Genomic DNA, 16,429 nt, shown 5'->3' with positions numbered 1-16,429 from the left:
GCCACATTTTCTTTTTTTTTCTGCCAGTGGTCTACACATTCAGAGAAACTTCCATAGTAACAAACTATAGAAATGGCTCCCGAAAGAATAGTCTTGCCACATTTTATCATTCACTTCCATAACCCTAAGAAACAAGAAAATCATAATGTTTTATTGCGGTTTTGTTTTTCAGTCGTAATCTCCCTGTCATATAAAGTCTCAAGTAAATTGCCTGTTAGTTTAATATTTATCTCATCCTTCTTTAAAAACAGAAATCACAGCAGATAAATAAAGAGACCCTACCCTTTTCACATTTGTCTTCTGAAGTATTGGTCAAAAGTGGTGCTGTGAGAACATGCATACAATGGTTGTAGAAAAAATTTAGAAATTCACTTTTTTCGGTTTTCTGAAACATAGAATTTTTTAAACAATACTGTTACTTTTGTAAATAAAAACATCTTCAAGATTAGCAGTACATACCTTTTCCAGAACCAAACCAAAACAAAAAGAATTAGCAGTACAGATCATATATAAGCAGATACTTTAAGATACTGTGAAAAAAATCAAACAGTTGGTTATACATTGTCAAAGAACCAAAAACTAACTATATTCACTTTAATCTTATTTCTGTGGAACTGAAAATTAAGTCTACTTCATATTATATACTAAGTAATAATGAAGGCAAGATAAAGATCAGATAGCATCACAAAATGTTTTTCTGAGGAAAATTATTCAAAATAATTTTTTTAAAAGATACCTGTGATATGAATATGAAATGCAGTGAAGAACCAATCTATTGTACAACATATATAATAACAACATATTACTAACAATTTATTACACTTGCAAACTGCTAAGACAGTAGATTTTAAGTGTTCTCAACACAAATAAATACTTGAGGTAAAACAGACACAAAATAAACAACATGTAAGTCAGAACAGCATGCACCATAATCACTATTGATCCCATTTGTCTCTCTCTCTCTCTGCAGTGTATTGAGTTTTTCCCAAGAAAGTAACAAAGAAAGAAAATTCTCTCAACTTTAAAAATAACATTCAAATGTGGGGAAAAGGCACATTTGAATCTGTTTTGGAAGAATAAAAATGTTTAGAAAGAAAAAGAACCAATTAAGCCCAGTTGATAGCAACTTAACTACCTAAAATTTGGAACCCCAGATTTCACCAATTCTATCTAAATTTTAAAAACCACTGAATCACTTTATCAAGCCACTGGATGAAAAGACAAAATTTAAATCAACTTTTAACATTTTAATATTTTATACTTTGAAAATTTGGAAAATAATGTCTATGGCTTTTGCTACTATTTTTTACACAATTGGGTATACAAACTTGTAATGATTTAAAAACGATGTACATATTCTCTAAATATGAAGGAAATTTTATAAAGAAAAATATTCCTCCATATTGAGAGAATGACTATTAATATTCTGGAGTATCTAATCCTTAAGTATTAAGGACTTAATCCTTAAATCTTTTTAAATGTCTTAGGTAATTAAGATCATTCAGTATATTTAAATTTTTCCTTTTTTATGGTGATAAAATCACGCAACATAAAACTTGCTATTTAAAAATGTATTGGCCGGGCATGGTGACTCACACGTGTAATCCCAGCACTTTGGGAGGCTGAGGCGGGTGGATCACCTGAGGTCAGGGGTTCAAGACCAGCCTGACCAACATGATGAAACCCCATCTCTACTAAAAATACAAAAAATTAGCCAGGTGTGGTGGCGTGCATCTGTAGTCCCAGCTACTTGGGAGGCTGAGGCAGGAGAATCGCTTGAACCCGAGAGGCGGAGGTTGCAGTGAGCTGAGATCACGCCACTGCACTCCAGCCTGGTGACAGAGCAAGACCCTGTCTCAAAAAAATAATAATAATAATTTTATCATTTTTAAGTGTACAGTTTAGTAGTGTTAAGTATAATCACATTGCTGTGTATTAAATTTTAAGAAATTAACACATAGAGGCCAAGGGCCATAAATGGAATTCCTAACATTTTACTAAGATTTTAACGGATTACAATTTTGTATTTTACCACAAATGAATTGCTATAAGAATACCACTGCTACTTAAATACCAACTGGACAAATACTTAAAATACTTGTTTCTCAAAATCTTATTACAAAGCCACCTAAAACTGACTAGGCCAAAACATTTTTATCTCAGAGTAATTTCTTACATTAGTTGTAGCCAGCATGTTCTCTGGATCTATTAGAGTACGAAGAAGTCCCATTAACTGAACAGCGCCTCCTAGCTCAGGATCAGTATCACAGATCATTTGTTCAATTACCACATTAATAAGAAGAATATCCTGGTGGCAAAACAAAACAAAACAAAACATGTTTCCATTAGACCTGGTTTAGATCTAAGACAAAAACACCAACTGAAAGAGCAAAGTGAGAATTATATAGAGAAAAAACGAAGAATGATATAGCTTATTTAAACTTTTATTCCTAAGGCTTTTGAAAGTTCTATAAAATACTACACACTAGAGTGAAAAAAAATCCCACTCCGAGAAAAAAAAAAAAAAGGAGGAAAAAAACCCCACAGAAGCAGAGCATGCTTCAACTTATAGGAAGTGGAAAACAAAATTGTTTAGCAGTAATTCTTGTTCAGTAGAGGTTCTAACAGAATCTCATTTTGGGTTTCAGACTCAGGCGTAAATTTAGAGGTTGACTAAACAAGCAAGATCACGTGACCCTAAGACATAAATTATCTCCGCCTCTAACTAGTAAATCCTTCCTAACAAAAAAAAAAAAGAAAAAATGACCAAAAATAACCCAGTACACAACTCTTCATGCAAGTGAACACTGTGTTATATAACAATCTAATATTAAATAGATTTGTTACATTAGTAACATGCTCTTGGATTTTATTTATTTATTGAAACAGAGTCTCGTTCTCTTGCCCAGGCTGGAGTGCAGTGGGGCAATCTGGGCTCACTGCCACCTCATTACAAACCAGTCTCCTGCCTCAGCCTCTTTAGTAGCTGGAATTGAAGGCATGAGCCACCATGCCTGGCTAATTTTTGTATTTTTAGTAGAGACTGTCCTGATTCTAAGCTGGCATCTCTATTTTCTGATTGGGAAATATAAAGAAAATCAGATGTTCAAATTTGTTTCATTGATTCTAAAACAGATTTCTTAAAAATTTTCACCTCTTAAAATTAAGATACATTTTGTAACTGATGGCATTTGACAGCCACTATCAGCCAAGTGGTAATCGTGACAAAATTACATAAAAATCTTCTACTGATACTGTCTGGTAAGATCAAGAAAACATTAGCATCTGCATATCTTAGGTTTGATGGATTCAGTAAATAAGAGGAGAGCATAAATCTTTAAAATATAAGGATTCTTTTAAAATAACACAAATGTTATCATATCTAAAAAATTAACCTAAGATTTTATTCTTAAATGAGAAAACACCTAACAAAATAAGTAATTCAGTAATAACTGTATTATTTATCCAGTCAGGTTCTGCAAGTTTTACTGAATGTTTCAAAGGCCATTAATATAAAATATGTGCAATCTGTGGCATAAAAAGACGACATTATTGCTAAATTTACCCTTTCTGCTTGGATTGAAACAATGACTACAGTAAAAAATGTTAATATTTCCTTTCATCTTAATACATATTTAAATATTGTAATCCATGTTGCCATAACCAAATCTGCTCCATAATACTTTACCAAAAGGAAATGTTTGAATGCTGAGCATTTATTTTAAAAGGGCACTAAAATATCAACTGCCACTGAATATAAAAATAAGTTACTTTCTGTTTCCTTCCTAAAGGTCACCACCAGCCCAGTATGGAATTCAGCATGTAGAAGACTTAATTTGGAATTTTTTTGTAATTAATTTATCTTCTCTTGTGGACTAAATTATTTTGAGGCAACACAGTTTTAAAAACGTAAAATTGTTAGCTCTCAGAAAATTCAGGAAAATGAAACCCCTAGAAGGTTGTTATAAGAAAAAAAAACACTGAGAAAGGATCTTTTCACAGTGAAAAAATCAATCACTGCTTTTCTAAGTCTTAGGTATCAATTAAACAAGAAATATTTCTAATTAAAACAGGAATCAAAGCTTGAAGAGTTAAGAATTCTGAAAGTTAACAGTTTACTAAGATCATGGTCTGAGACTGATTCATGGTCATTTTATGACAAATGCCTTTAATCACACACATCACTGAAGATGGAGCAATGGGAGTGTTAATTTCAAAGTTATCTTTTGTAAAGGGTGGCATTAAGATAAACCAATGAGATTATAAAATGATTAATAAAGTAGGCATTTCTCTTTAAAGTCAGAATTAGCATCATTTGACATTGCAGCATTAGCCCAAGTTGATTCTAAAATAAAATCACTTTTAAAAACTTTGAAAATAACTAACAAACATAGAAAGTATAAATCTAAGGACACATTACAAGATTAAATGCAAAACACATAAAACAACTATAATTTAATTCAGTGGTAACTGATGCAAGCATCAAATTAAAATTGAGAATCAAAAACTTTCCTTAACAAGTGGATCGCATATGGTGGCTCATGCCTTTAATCCCAGCACTTTAGAAGGCCGAGATGGGTGGATCACCTGAGGTCAGGAGTTTGAGACCACCCTGAACAACATGGTGAAACCTCTTCTCTACCAAAAATACACAATTAGCCAGGCGTGGTGGTGCAGAGAGGTTACAGTGAGCCGAGAATGCGCCATTGCACTCCAGCCTGGGCAACAAGAGTGAACCTCTGTCTCAAAAAAAACAAAAAACAAAAACAAAAGGAAGACAATTATAATTATCTCCTACCTAAAACTAAGGCATTTTTAATAATAAAAAAAGAGTACTTTTAATTATAGCTCTCTGTTCATTTTGTCCTTAAAATAGCTTAAGGGGAAAATTTAAATATATCAGTAGTGGGAAAACACAATATTGGTCTCATTATTAAACTTTCTTTTTTTTAATGTTTTTTATTTCCATAGGTGGTTGGGGAACAGGTGGTGTTTGGTTACATGAGTAAGCTCTTTGCTGGCGATTTGTGAGATTTTGGGGCACCCATCACCCAAGCAGTATACACTGCACCCTATTTGTAGTTTTTTTATCCTTCACCCCCTTCCCACCCTTTCCCCGAGTCCCCAAAGTCCATTGTGTCATTCTTACGCCTTTGCATCCTCATAGCTTAGCTCTCACTTATGAGTTGAGAACATATGATGTTTGGTTTTCCATTCCTGAGTTACTGCACTTAGAAAAATAGTCTCCAATCTCACCCAGTCATTATTAAACTTTCATTCCTACTTAAAACATATTTTTTGAACAAATAAAAGCAACTTTTTAGTTATCCTAGGTAAGTACCTGACCTGTAGATCTCCTAAGGCTTGAAATTACATTTCATTAACACTTGAAATTTAAGACCAATATTTACAAATCTGATTCTATTATAATCTATTTATCTCAATATTGGTTTGAATATCTGGGTTTTTTTTTTCTAACAATAAACAAAATCAGTTGCCACATATTCTAATTTGGCCAAAGTCACAACGAGTCAGAAATCTATTATTTTGCTCCCAAGAAAGATTAAGATTATGTTATGTTTTTTCTCTCAATAGTTTGCAAACACTACTTACTCTACAAGTAATTCACATAGAACCACAGCATTATTACTTACGTCATCACTCTGCTGAGCTTCTTGCATTACAAACTCTCGGACCATAGATGGACTAAATTCTACTAGATAAGAAAATATATCTGTAGCAGCTGATCTGACTTGCAAATCATCCATGCCCTGATAAAAGGAAAATTAGGTTACTTAGAGACTGTTAACAAAAGTTATTCTCACATTTCTTTTTTCTTTTCCAAATCCATACACTAGCTCTCAACTTTTTGGATTAAGATGTTTTACTGCAATCAATGTGTATAACCTTGCCAGTATGTTCTTCCTTTCTTTTTACAAATATTAAAACTTTTAGGCAATTCAATGATTAGTTTCTGCTGATTTTTACCACTGCAAATAAATATACAGAGAATTTAAATGTAAGAATTGGCACAGGATTATAAGGCAACACTTTACAAATGCTGTAAAAAATATAGGAAGGGGATTTATTTAAATATATGTAAAAATTTGAATAACGTCTCCTAGCTAAGACTTCAAAGTCTTCCAGAATCTGCCTTTTGTCCTGAATTTGCCAGGGTTACTCCTTAGTAACTGTTTCTATTTCCTGTGACTCACCTAATAGAGCATGCTTTTGAAAACTCTTTTTGGGCATTTCTACCCTTTTCTGCAACTTAGTTTTCTAAGGTGGTAATCCTAAATACTTTTCCCCTCCAACACATGAAGAGTACATGACTTATAAGTTACAAAACCTTGAGGTGATTCTGAAAACACTCCCCAACCCAGCAGTTCTCAAAGTGTGGTCCAGGTAATCCTGGTGAGAGAGGTCTAACATCCTTTTCAGGAAGTATACAAGATTAAGACTATTTCATAATAATAAATAACACTGAGCCTTTGTCATTTTCACTCTCATTCAATCACAAGTACAGTGGGGTTTTCCAGAGGCTGTGTGACATATGATATCACCACAAATTAAATGTAGAAGCTGCTTTGTGAATCTAGACACCTTCTATAAAGCAAGGTATTAAAGGGATTAGCAGGAAAAAAAAAGTAAAAAATGGTACTCTTTTCACTAAATTTTTTGTTTTGAAAAAATTAGTTTTCATAAAAGTTATATTGATTTCAATCTCAAGAAAATGTGGTGAAAAAAGTTCTATTATTTATGTTAACATATAATGGGTTGTCATTTTTAAATGAATGCTTTAAAAATTTGTTTTAATTTTCCATAAAGTAAATACCAATGGATAAAACTCATTGATAAACAAAACTCTAAGAACCATGCCCTAACCCTGTGTTGCAGCATGAATCCCCTTGTTTCAGTCTGTCCTTATTCCACTCACTGATCTAAAAACAAAAGATATTTTACTGGCTTCTATGAAACACACTTAATATTGTTACAGAAAACAGTCTTGCAAAAACGTGGGGTTTTTTTTATTCACTTGAAAGCACACTATATGCAAGTGATTACATACTGATATTAAAAATTAAATAAAAATCTGAAACTGAAGATATTCTTGTAGTAATTCAATTAAGATAGCTAAACTATAGAATTGAATATACATTATTATATATTTTCCCATCCATAACATAAGTGTATTACAAATTTACAATTTCAAAAACATGAAAAGAAACGGCATAATTACCATTACAATTTCAAGAGCAGGAAGAATTCCCAATTTTGCCAATGTTTTGAAAAACGCATCCCTGTTTTGAGGTTGTAATGTCTGAGAAAATGCACAAAACTCCTTGAAAAAATTAACCTGTAATGTTAGAAATTTTAGTGAGACATTGATAAACATAAACTTGGGGCACACTATAGTAATCATCTACCATGGTGTGGTATTCACCCTTCTGAAGGATCTCATCTTTTCGGAGTATGCTGGCTCCTCAAAACTACATTAAAAACAAATTAAAAACTAGCACCCCATTAAAAGTAAACCTTGCATTACTGGGTGCTATTAAGCAAAAAGAGAAATCCACCAATACAAGGTAAATGTAAGCTGGCTTTCTGAAAGACACATCATAAGCTGCTTTTTTCCTTTTTTTCCCAGTGAATGGAGGTGTTTGACAACACATCTTTCTAAGTGAACCTTTGAAATATGTTATTAGAACATTTTTCTTACTCCATTGGGACCTCATAGGTCAACAGAGATATTTGGCGATAAAAGGCAAATGAAAGCATGCATGCTTTGTTTACAATGCTGGATTTGCCTATTGGTCTATTAGTATGCAAAAATGCAAGATATACTTTTAATGGGGTGCCAGTTTTTAATATGTTTTTAAATGTAGGTTTTGAGGTGCCAGGATACTCTGAAATGATGACATCTGGTGGGGCATAGTGGCTCACGCCTGTAATCCCAACATTTTGGGAGGCTGAGGCAGGCGGATCACTTGAGTCCAGGAATTTGAGACCAGCCTGCCCAACAGGGTGAAACCCTGTCTCTACTAAAAATACAAAAATTAGCCGGGCATGGTGGCACACGCCTGTAATCACAGCTACTCAGGAGGCTGAGGCACGAGAATCGCTTGAACCCAGGAGGCGGAGGTTGCATTGAGTTGAAATCATGCCACTGCACTCCAGTCTGGGCAACACAGCAAGACTCTTTTTCGAAAAGAAAATAAAAATAAAAAAATAAAAAAAGATGACATCTTTCAGAAGGCTAACACTTTAACTCTTTAAACACATTCAGTGCAAAAATGCCAGGTAATAAATTTGTTTTGAATTATGAACACATAGTTTCACAGAAACCATCCTACAACTCAACTCTAGCTGGGTCCCCAGTAATATCTCAAAAACATAATACTGGTTTAAGGACTGAAATGTACATCAAAACTTCTCTAGTCTAAAACACCAATATTATAATTGAGAAAACAAAGTAGGCTACTAATAAGTAACTACACCAAAGATGACTTAGAGGTTTTAAATTAGCCATCTTTCATTATTTTGTGAAATCCAAAATAAATAAAAATCTGAAACCGAAGATATTCCTGTAGTAATTCAATATCAGATAGCTAAATTATAGAATTGAATATGCATTACTATAATATATACTTTCCCTTCTCATCTCATTATGTTTGAAAAAAATGTCAAACATCTGGCAAACGGCAATCACAATCACTATTCTCTTCCTCAAAATGGTTTATATCTCAAAGAAAATGCTTACAATAAAAAATAAAAAATTTCCAAAGAACCAAATTATTTATATCATTTATTCAGGAAGCATTTTCCTTACCTCTTGTTTAAAAAGAAAAGCATTGTGGCTGGGCGCAGTGGCTCACACCTGTAATCCCAGCACTTTAGGAGGCCGAGGCGGGGGGATCACCTCAGGTTGGGAGTTCGAGACCAGCCCGACCAACATGGAGAAATCCTGTCTCTACTAAGAATACAAAATTAGCTGGGTGTGGCAGCGCACACCTGTAATCCCAGCTACTCGGGAGGCTGAGGCAGGAGAATCCCTTGAACCTGGGAGGCAGAGGTTGCGGTGAGCCGAGATCGCACCACTGCACTCCAGCCTGGGCAACAAGAGCGAAACTCCATCTCAAAAAAAAAAAAAAAAAAGAAAAAGAAAAGCATGGCTATAATGTGAATGTCTGCAACCATAAAAATGTATGAATTTTGTAGTTCTGTTCTAACATAAGGCACTTATCTGATTTGGGGATTTATAAGGCATACAATGGTGGGGGGTGATACATCAGAACATCCTAAGAAGTTTCTAAAATACACAAATTCTAGAAACAAATTTTAGAAACTCTGAATAATCATTTCATAGTTCAATTTAAACACAAACTTTTCATCTCTTACTAATCTAATTACAAAAAATTGTCTCAAGTTAGCAAATTCAAAATTAAAAGCTGTGCATGTCAAAAGAATAAGTGCTCTTTAAGAGTTTCAATTTCATAACTTACCAATTCACGCCGTTTATCATCATCTGTAGCCTCATCTGTTAATTGTGCAAAAACTTCAGACAAAAACTTCTCATCTTCCTGCATGAGAAAAATAATTACTATGAAATATTAACAAAAGGATAAAGTTATACTCATTTATATTACTTACACAAATTATAAAAAATAGCTGACAAGTAGTATTTTCATCATGAAACCTAATATTCTGGGGTGTATTTGTGTGTTACAATTTTCTAAAGTTTGACTACACCATTCAATTCTTGTTATAAATACATCAATATCTAGTTTAACTAAAAACCTCAACTACAAATAACTCTCTGGAAAACAAAAATATTTGTTCTAGAGGTGTTACGTGAAAACTCACTTAACTTAGATTCTCTAGCCCCCTTTCAGGGTCTACTTACTCTTAATTTAAACATAATTCAAACAAGCCTAAGGATCTTATTGTCAGTCTATAACAGATTAGAAAAACAACAAGAATTGTAAGACAAGGAAAAAGGAAAACAGTAAAGGAGGCTGAATTCCGACAGTAGATAAAGTTACAAAGCTATTTAAAATACAATAACTCATAAAATACAATAACCTACAACCAACTGGTGCAGAGTTTTACAAGTTCTTGCGGTCCCCAAGGATATAACTAAATGACAAAGCACTACAATAACTGCTTTTCATACTAGTGACTCTGGGGTATTAAAAAGAAAGACAAGTGCTAATTTCTCCAGGCGTTGTCTAAAAGAACCAACAGAAAAATATAGTCAAGTGGCCAGGCGCGGTGGCTCACGCCCGTAATCCCAGCACTTTGGAAGGCCGAGGCGGGCGGATCACGAGGTCATGAGATCGAGACCACCCTCGCTAACATGGTAAAACCCTGTCTCTACTAAAAATACAAAAAAATTAGCCAGGCATGGTGGTGGGTGCCTGTAGTCGCAGCTACCCGGGAGGCTGATGCAGGAGAATGGCGTGACCCCGGGAGGGGGAGCTTGCAGTGAGCCGAGATTGTGCCACTGTATTCCAGCCTGGACAAAAGAGCGAGACTCCATTTCCAAAAAAAAAAAAAAAAATTATATATATATTAAAAAAATATATAATTATATATATATTTAAATATATATATTTAATATATATTTAATATATTATATATATAATATATATATATAGTCAAGCACGTATTTTTAAAAAATAAATTTGTGAGCCAGGTGTGGTGGCTCATGCCTGTAATCCCAGCACTTTGGGAGGCTGAGGCGGGGGGATCACCTGAGGTCCTAAGTTCGAGATCAGCCTGACCAACATGGAGAAACCCCATCTCTACTAAAAATACAAAACTAGCCAGGCATGGTGGCACATGCCTGTAATCCTAGCTACTAGGGAGGCTGAGGCAGGAGAATCGCTTGAACCTGGGAGGCGGAGGTTGCAGTGAGCCGAGATTGCGCCATTGCACTCCAGCCTGGGCAACAAGAGTGAAACTGCGTCTCAACAACAAAATAATAATAATAAATAAATTTGTTTGTCTAAAGTCTAGAAGGAGTACAGGTTAGACTGTTAACTGCGGTTACTGCTTGGTGATAGGTTATGAGTGATTTTCTTTTTTGGTTATCTATATTTTCTAATTGGTGATAGGTTATGAGTGATTTTCTGTTTTGGTTATCTATATTTTCTAATTTTCTACAATAAGCACAGACTAAATTACAAAGGAAAAAATGGGCAAAAATATTAAAATTCACCTTAGAGATTTCATCAAAATCTGCTAAAAAACTGATGGAAATTATTGGTGGTTTTAAGCTTCAGTTATCTTCAAAATTCATTTTTATGAAATGTAATTTCCATTAATTTAAAGTAACATGTTCTAAAAAAGTTTGTAACAATATTATCTGTAGAGCTGATAGTAAAATAAAACCCTAACATTTAAAGGATACACCCCAACTACCTGTCCTTTTTCTTACTGAGGATCATCCATTAAATGGTATCAATCCCTTAAATCCTTTCTGAAATAACGTGGAACATGTATTTTTAAAAAATGAATAGAAACCACTAGGTACAACCAGAGAGTATAACATGCTCTTCCACTAAAAATCAATTGGTGCTACTCAAAGACAAGACACTGGGAGATAAATCACTTAATTAGTCTGACTCAGAATGTGTCTGAGTCATTTAATTAGTCTGACTCAGGTGTTTCTTTTGGTATTTCACTGACTCCTTTTGGACCTTATGCACTGCAGCCTGAACATCCATCTTTTGAGGGAGTTTATATGCATATGTAATCTTTTATTTAGCCCTCAAGTTAGTTTTTCCTTTTTTTTTTTTTTTTCTAGAGTCTCACTCTGTTGCCCAGGCTGGAGTGCAGTGGTACAAACATGGCTCACTGTAGCCTCGACCTCCTGGACTCAAGCAATCTTCCTCCCTCAGACTCCCACGTAACAGAGACCGCGGGCACGTGCCACCATACCTGGCTATTTTTTTTTTATTTTTTGTACAGATGGGGGGGGGGTTCACTTTGTTGCCCAGGCTGGTATCGAACTCCTGGCCTCAAGCAATCCTCCCACCTCAGCCTCCCAAAGTGCTAGGACTACAGGCATGAGCCACCATGCCCAGCCTACTTTTTCCAAATACTTTTAGTCTTAATATTTTAGGTTAGGGTGAGTAAGTACATATTTACCTCCATTCACACCTTTTATAAATTTCTATTTTCCTGCATCTGTTGTAGATTACATCTTCATCCTTTACTACCTGAAAATTTAATTTTTTCAAAATATTTTCATAAGAAAAAAGTTCCAACTCCTTGATAAATGCAATCTCCCACTTGAATTCTTCTTATATGATTCGGTACTTGTGAGCTGATAAGTAGAACTGCATAAAATATTACAGATAGAGGCAATCTCAATTATTACAGTCCATTAAGAGAATGTGTATTCCTAGTATTTTTTCCCTGATTTCCAGCATTACTCTGGCTATTATTCATTAAGCTATAAAAGCACTCTGTTCCAATATATTTATGAAGGAAGCAAATAATCAATAACTTAAAGCCTATCATATAGTTGAAATACTTACTCCAAAATCTCTGGTTCTCCAAGTAATCAAACTAATCTCTTTTAGTTTTTCTTTTCTATTTGGTTTTAACAGCTTTTGTTTTAATAAAACCTATATATTTAAGTCAAAACTTGTGTGGCTGCTTTTCTGGACAACATAAAAAAACACTGTGGGGAAAAAAACAGGTTGCTTCTAAACAGTCTAAATCAAACTCTTCTCTTTGCAGTAATATAAATACAGGCCAAACAAAAGAAAAAACAGAACCCGTTCATTTTTAGAAACATATAAACACAGAAACTTAGAATTAAATCAGATTTTGCAACATTACAGAGACTGTCAAGTCCAATTTTAAATTTCAAGAGTCTGAGGTTCAAAAAGTGAACTTTTCTGAGGGTAGCTAGTGACAGACGGATTTAGAATCCAGGCCTCCCAAATAATTAATGAGGTTTTTGTCACTCCTACTAAGTAAACCACAAGACAGGTTCCCAAGTATTTCAAACTTCAAACATAAGTTTGAAGTTGATTCAAACATATGAATCAAACCAAAGCAAAAGATACGCAAAGCTGGAATGGGCCAAATCTAGTAAGATAAAATTTAACATATTAAATCCTGTACTTGAATCCAAAGAAAAATCCTAAAAACAAAATGAAAAGCCCTATTACTCTAAACAGTTTTTTAAAGAGTATTTGAAGATTTTACATACTTAATCTGTAACTGGGATGGGAAGTTAGAAATTTTTATCTTTCCGTGCCAAAACCTTAGTATCTGCAAAATATGTTAAAAAGAGAACTAAACCGCTAATCCCGCTGGGCTAATTTTAAGCTTAACTCTTACCTATGGAATAGCAGAAATATGTATGTAATATAATATATGTAAATGTGTTAAAATGTCAACATTTGAGATTCCTATCCTCCATCATTTCTAGTAAGGAGAGAAATTAAAACTTTGTTCTGAAAAGGATCTTATTCTGTAACTGTTTGTGCAGAAATAATGTCATTTTATTTGCTTTCAAAAATTTAATTTCTGGCTGAGGGCAGTGGCTCATGCCTGTAATCCCAGCACTTTGGTAGGCTGAGGCGGGCGGATCACCTGAGGTTGGGAGTTCGAGACCAGCCTGGCCAACATGGTGAAACTGTCTATACTAAAAATACAAAAATTAGCCAGGCATGGTGGCTGCTGCCTGTAATCCCAGCTCCCAGGAGGCTGAGGCTTGAGAATCACTTTAACCTGGGAGGCAGAGGCTGCAGTGAGCCAAGATGGCGCCACCGCACTCCAGCCTGGGTGACAGAGCGAGACTCTGTCTCAAAATAAATAAAATAAATAATTTCTAAAATATTTTAAAAGAATGTTGCTCAATTCTGGGCACAGGGGATTTTGATCTGCAATTAGCTAGAAAATTCGGAGTCACTGAAGTTTTATGTCCCTATCATGCTTAAGATATTGTCAACATGTATTAGCACACATACTAGGAGCCACTGACTATGCTAAGTACTTTCATATAATTTCTCAGTTAATTAACCTAATTTAAGCTAGGTTTTATGATAAGGACCTTCGTACTACCTCACTTCGGCCCAGTTACATAAAATTCTTACATATTCACTTGCCTTCTACAACTCACACAGCAGCAAGTTAATGCGCATTTAAGAAACCACAGGTAAGTGTACTAGATACCCAGATAGGTATCTAGAAACACCTACTACCTAACCAAAAATTTCTACATGGAAATCTCAGAGTGAGACTTTAGGAAATAAGTGCTTAGAGGCCACTGTAGGGCCAGGTGTGGTGGTTCACATCTGTAATCCCAACACTTTGGAAGGCTGGGCACTAGGATTGCTTGAGGCCAGGTAAGAACAGTTTAGGCAACATAGCAAAACCCCACCTCTACAAAAAATAAAATAAAATAGAGACCACTGGCCACAATCTTATTTCTTTCCTTTTCACATAGTTGAAAACACAATTCATACCCAAAGGAAAAAAAAGCATTATATTAAAAAGACACCTGCACTTGTATGTTGATCGCAGCACTATTCACGATAGCAAAGTCATGGAACCCACCTAAGTGTCTACCAACAGATGATCAGACAAAGAAAATGGGGTGTATATATACACTGTGGAATACAAATGAAATGTTAAAAAATAATGAAATCATGTCTTTTGTAGCAACATGAATGGAGCTGGAGGCCATTATCCTAAGTGAACTCAGAGGCAGAAAATCATATATCGCATGTTCTCACTTACAAGTGGGTACACAAGGACATTAAGATGGAAATAACAGACACTGGGAACTCCAAAAAGGGGTAGGATGGGAGAGGACTGAAGGTTTAAAAATTATCTACTGGGCACTGTGTTCAATATCACGGTGATGGGTACACTAGAAGCCCAATCTCCACCATTACTCATGCAATACCCATGTAACAAATAAGCCTATGTGCCCTCTGAATCTAAAAAAAAAAAAAAAAAAAAAAAATTCAACATCTTTGCTGGCACATAAGAGATAATTAAGTAGTAAACGTTATGTAAATAACAGACAGTTCACAGAATCTGGCTATTTCATGAAATGCATCTCATGAAGCAGAAATGAGTAAATCTTTTAGAAAAATAAAAAGCTGCACTTGATTTACGTAATTATAGCCTTCACAAATAAACCTATTACAGAATACATAAAATGACATACAAAGTTTTACAAATATTTATAGTTCATATAATTTATTTTCTGAATATAAAAAAGTATTTGCGATTTACTATTATGAATTTGGAAACCCTTCTGAAGACAAAAACAGTCATGTGAAAGCTACATATGAGCTTCTGTTCCTGGTCCCCTTTTTATCAACTACAGACTGTGACTCTATGTCCAATCTCCTAAGATTATTAAATGTTTTTCTGTCAACAAGTGAAATAGCACCCTGAATTGTATACTACAGTTTAAACAGGTCCTATATATTATAAAAAGAACCTGATATGTACATCTAACCTCCCCCACACTCATTATTGGTGAATAACAAAAAATTGGTAGGCGAATAAATAACCTGAAAGAAAAGTAAATCCTATGCAAAAAAATAAAGTAAACAATAATAGGTGACTACTGGTGGGAAACGTCACAAAATGAAGTCGATTAGCTAGGCACTAAGTCAGAGATAGAATCTCAATTATTTGTATCAGGACACTTTTAAACTTTTTTTTTTTTTTTTCTCAGACAGTCTCGCTCTGTCACCCTGGCTGGAGTACAGTGGCACAATCTCAGCTCACTGCAACCTCCGCCTCTCGGTTCAAGCAATTCTCCCACTTCAGCTTCCTGAGTAGCTGGGATTACAGGCACGTGCCACTGTGCCTGGCTAATTTTTGTATTTTTAGTAGAGATGGAGTTTCGCCATGTTGGTCAGGCTGGTCTCAAACTCCTGACCACAAGTGATCCTCCTGGCCTTGGCCTCCCAAAGTGCTGGGATTACAGGCGTGAGCCACCACACCCGGCCTAAACTCTTAAGAATTATGCAGAGGCTGGGTACAGTGGCTCACATCTATAATCTCAGCACTTTGGGAGGGTGGGGAGGATCACTTGAGGTCAGGAGTTTGAGACCAGCCTGGACAACACAGTGAGATCCTGTCTCTATATAAAAAATAAAATAAATTTTTAAAAATTATGAAGGACCCTGAAGAGCTTTTATTATGCAGGTTATGTTCATCAATATTTACCATAATTACAATTAAAACCAAGACTCGTGAAAATATTTATGAATTCATTTTAAAATAAGTCATTTTATGTTTATGTAAATATTTTTTAAAAGAAACAGCTATATGATCCAAAATTTAAACTTTTAGAAAAAAGAGTAGCCCCTTTTACATTTTTGCAAATCTCAATACCTGGCTTAACAAATGACAACCAGATACTCATTTATCTTTTCTGGCA

The 16,429-nt window shown here is 34.7% G+C and overlaps 1 protein-coding gene across 14 annotated transcripts in view; it reads right to left on the bottom strand.

Annotated features, from left to right (window-relative positions):
* The window catches only part of PPP4R3B (protein phosphatase 4 regulatory subunit 3B), a 70,617-nt gene that overhangs the window by 30,925 nt on the left and 23,263 nt on the right, over window positions 1-16,429 (bottom strand). For all 14 annotated transcript variants that reach the window (XM_055377936.2, XM_063695877.1, XM_031008014.3 and 11 more), the window contains 5 exons: window positions 9,504-9,581; window positions 7,241-7,357; window positions 5,655-5,771; window positions 2,177-2,308; window positions 283-385 (listed from right to left, as the gene is read on the bottom strand). In XM_055377936.2, coding sequence (XP_055233911.1) covers window positions 283-385; window positions 2,177-2,308; window positions 5,655-5,771; window positions 7,241-7,357; window positions 9,504-9,581 — 547 coding nt within the window. The remainder of the gene's footprint in view (window positions 1-282; window positions 386-2,176; window positions 2,309-5,654; window positions 5,772-7,240; window positions 7,358-9,503; window positions 9,582-16,429) is intronic.

The sequence above is a fragment of the Gorilla gorilla genome, chromosome 12, assembly GCF_029281585.2.
Source record: "Gorilla gorilla gorilla isolate KB3781 chromosome 12, NHGRI_mGorGor1-v2.1_pri, whole genome shotgun sequence".
NCBI classification, from domain to species: Eukaryota; Metazoa; Chordata; class Mammalia; order Primates; family Hominidae; genus Gorilla; species Gorilla gorilla.
The sequence above is the reverse complement of the archived record's forward strand: the minus strand, read 5'-3'. Positions and strand labels throughout refer to the sequence as shown.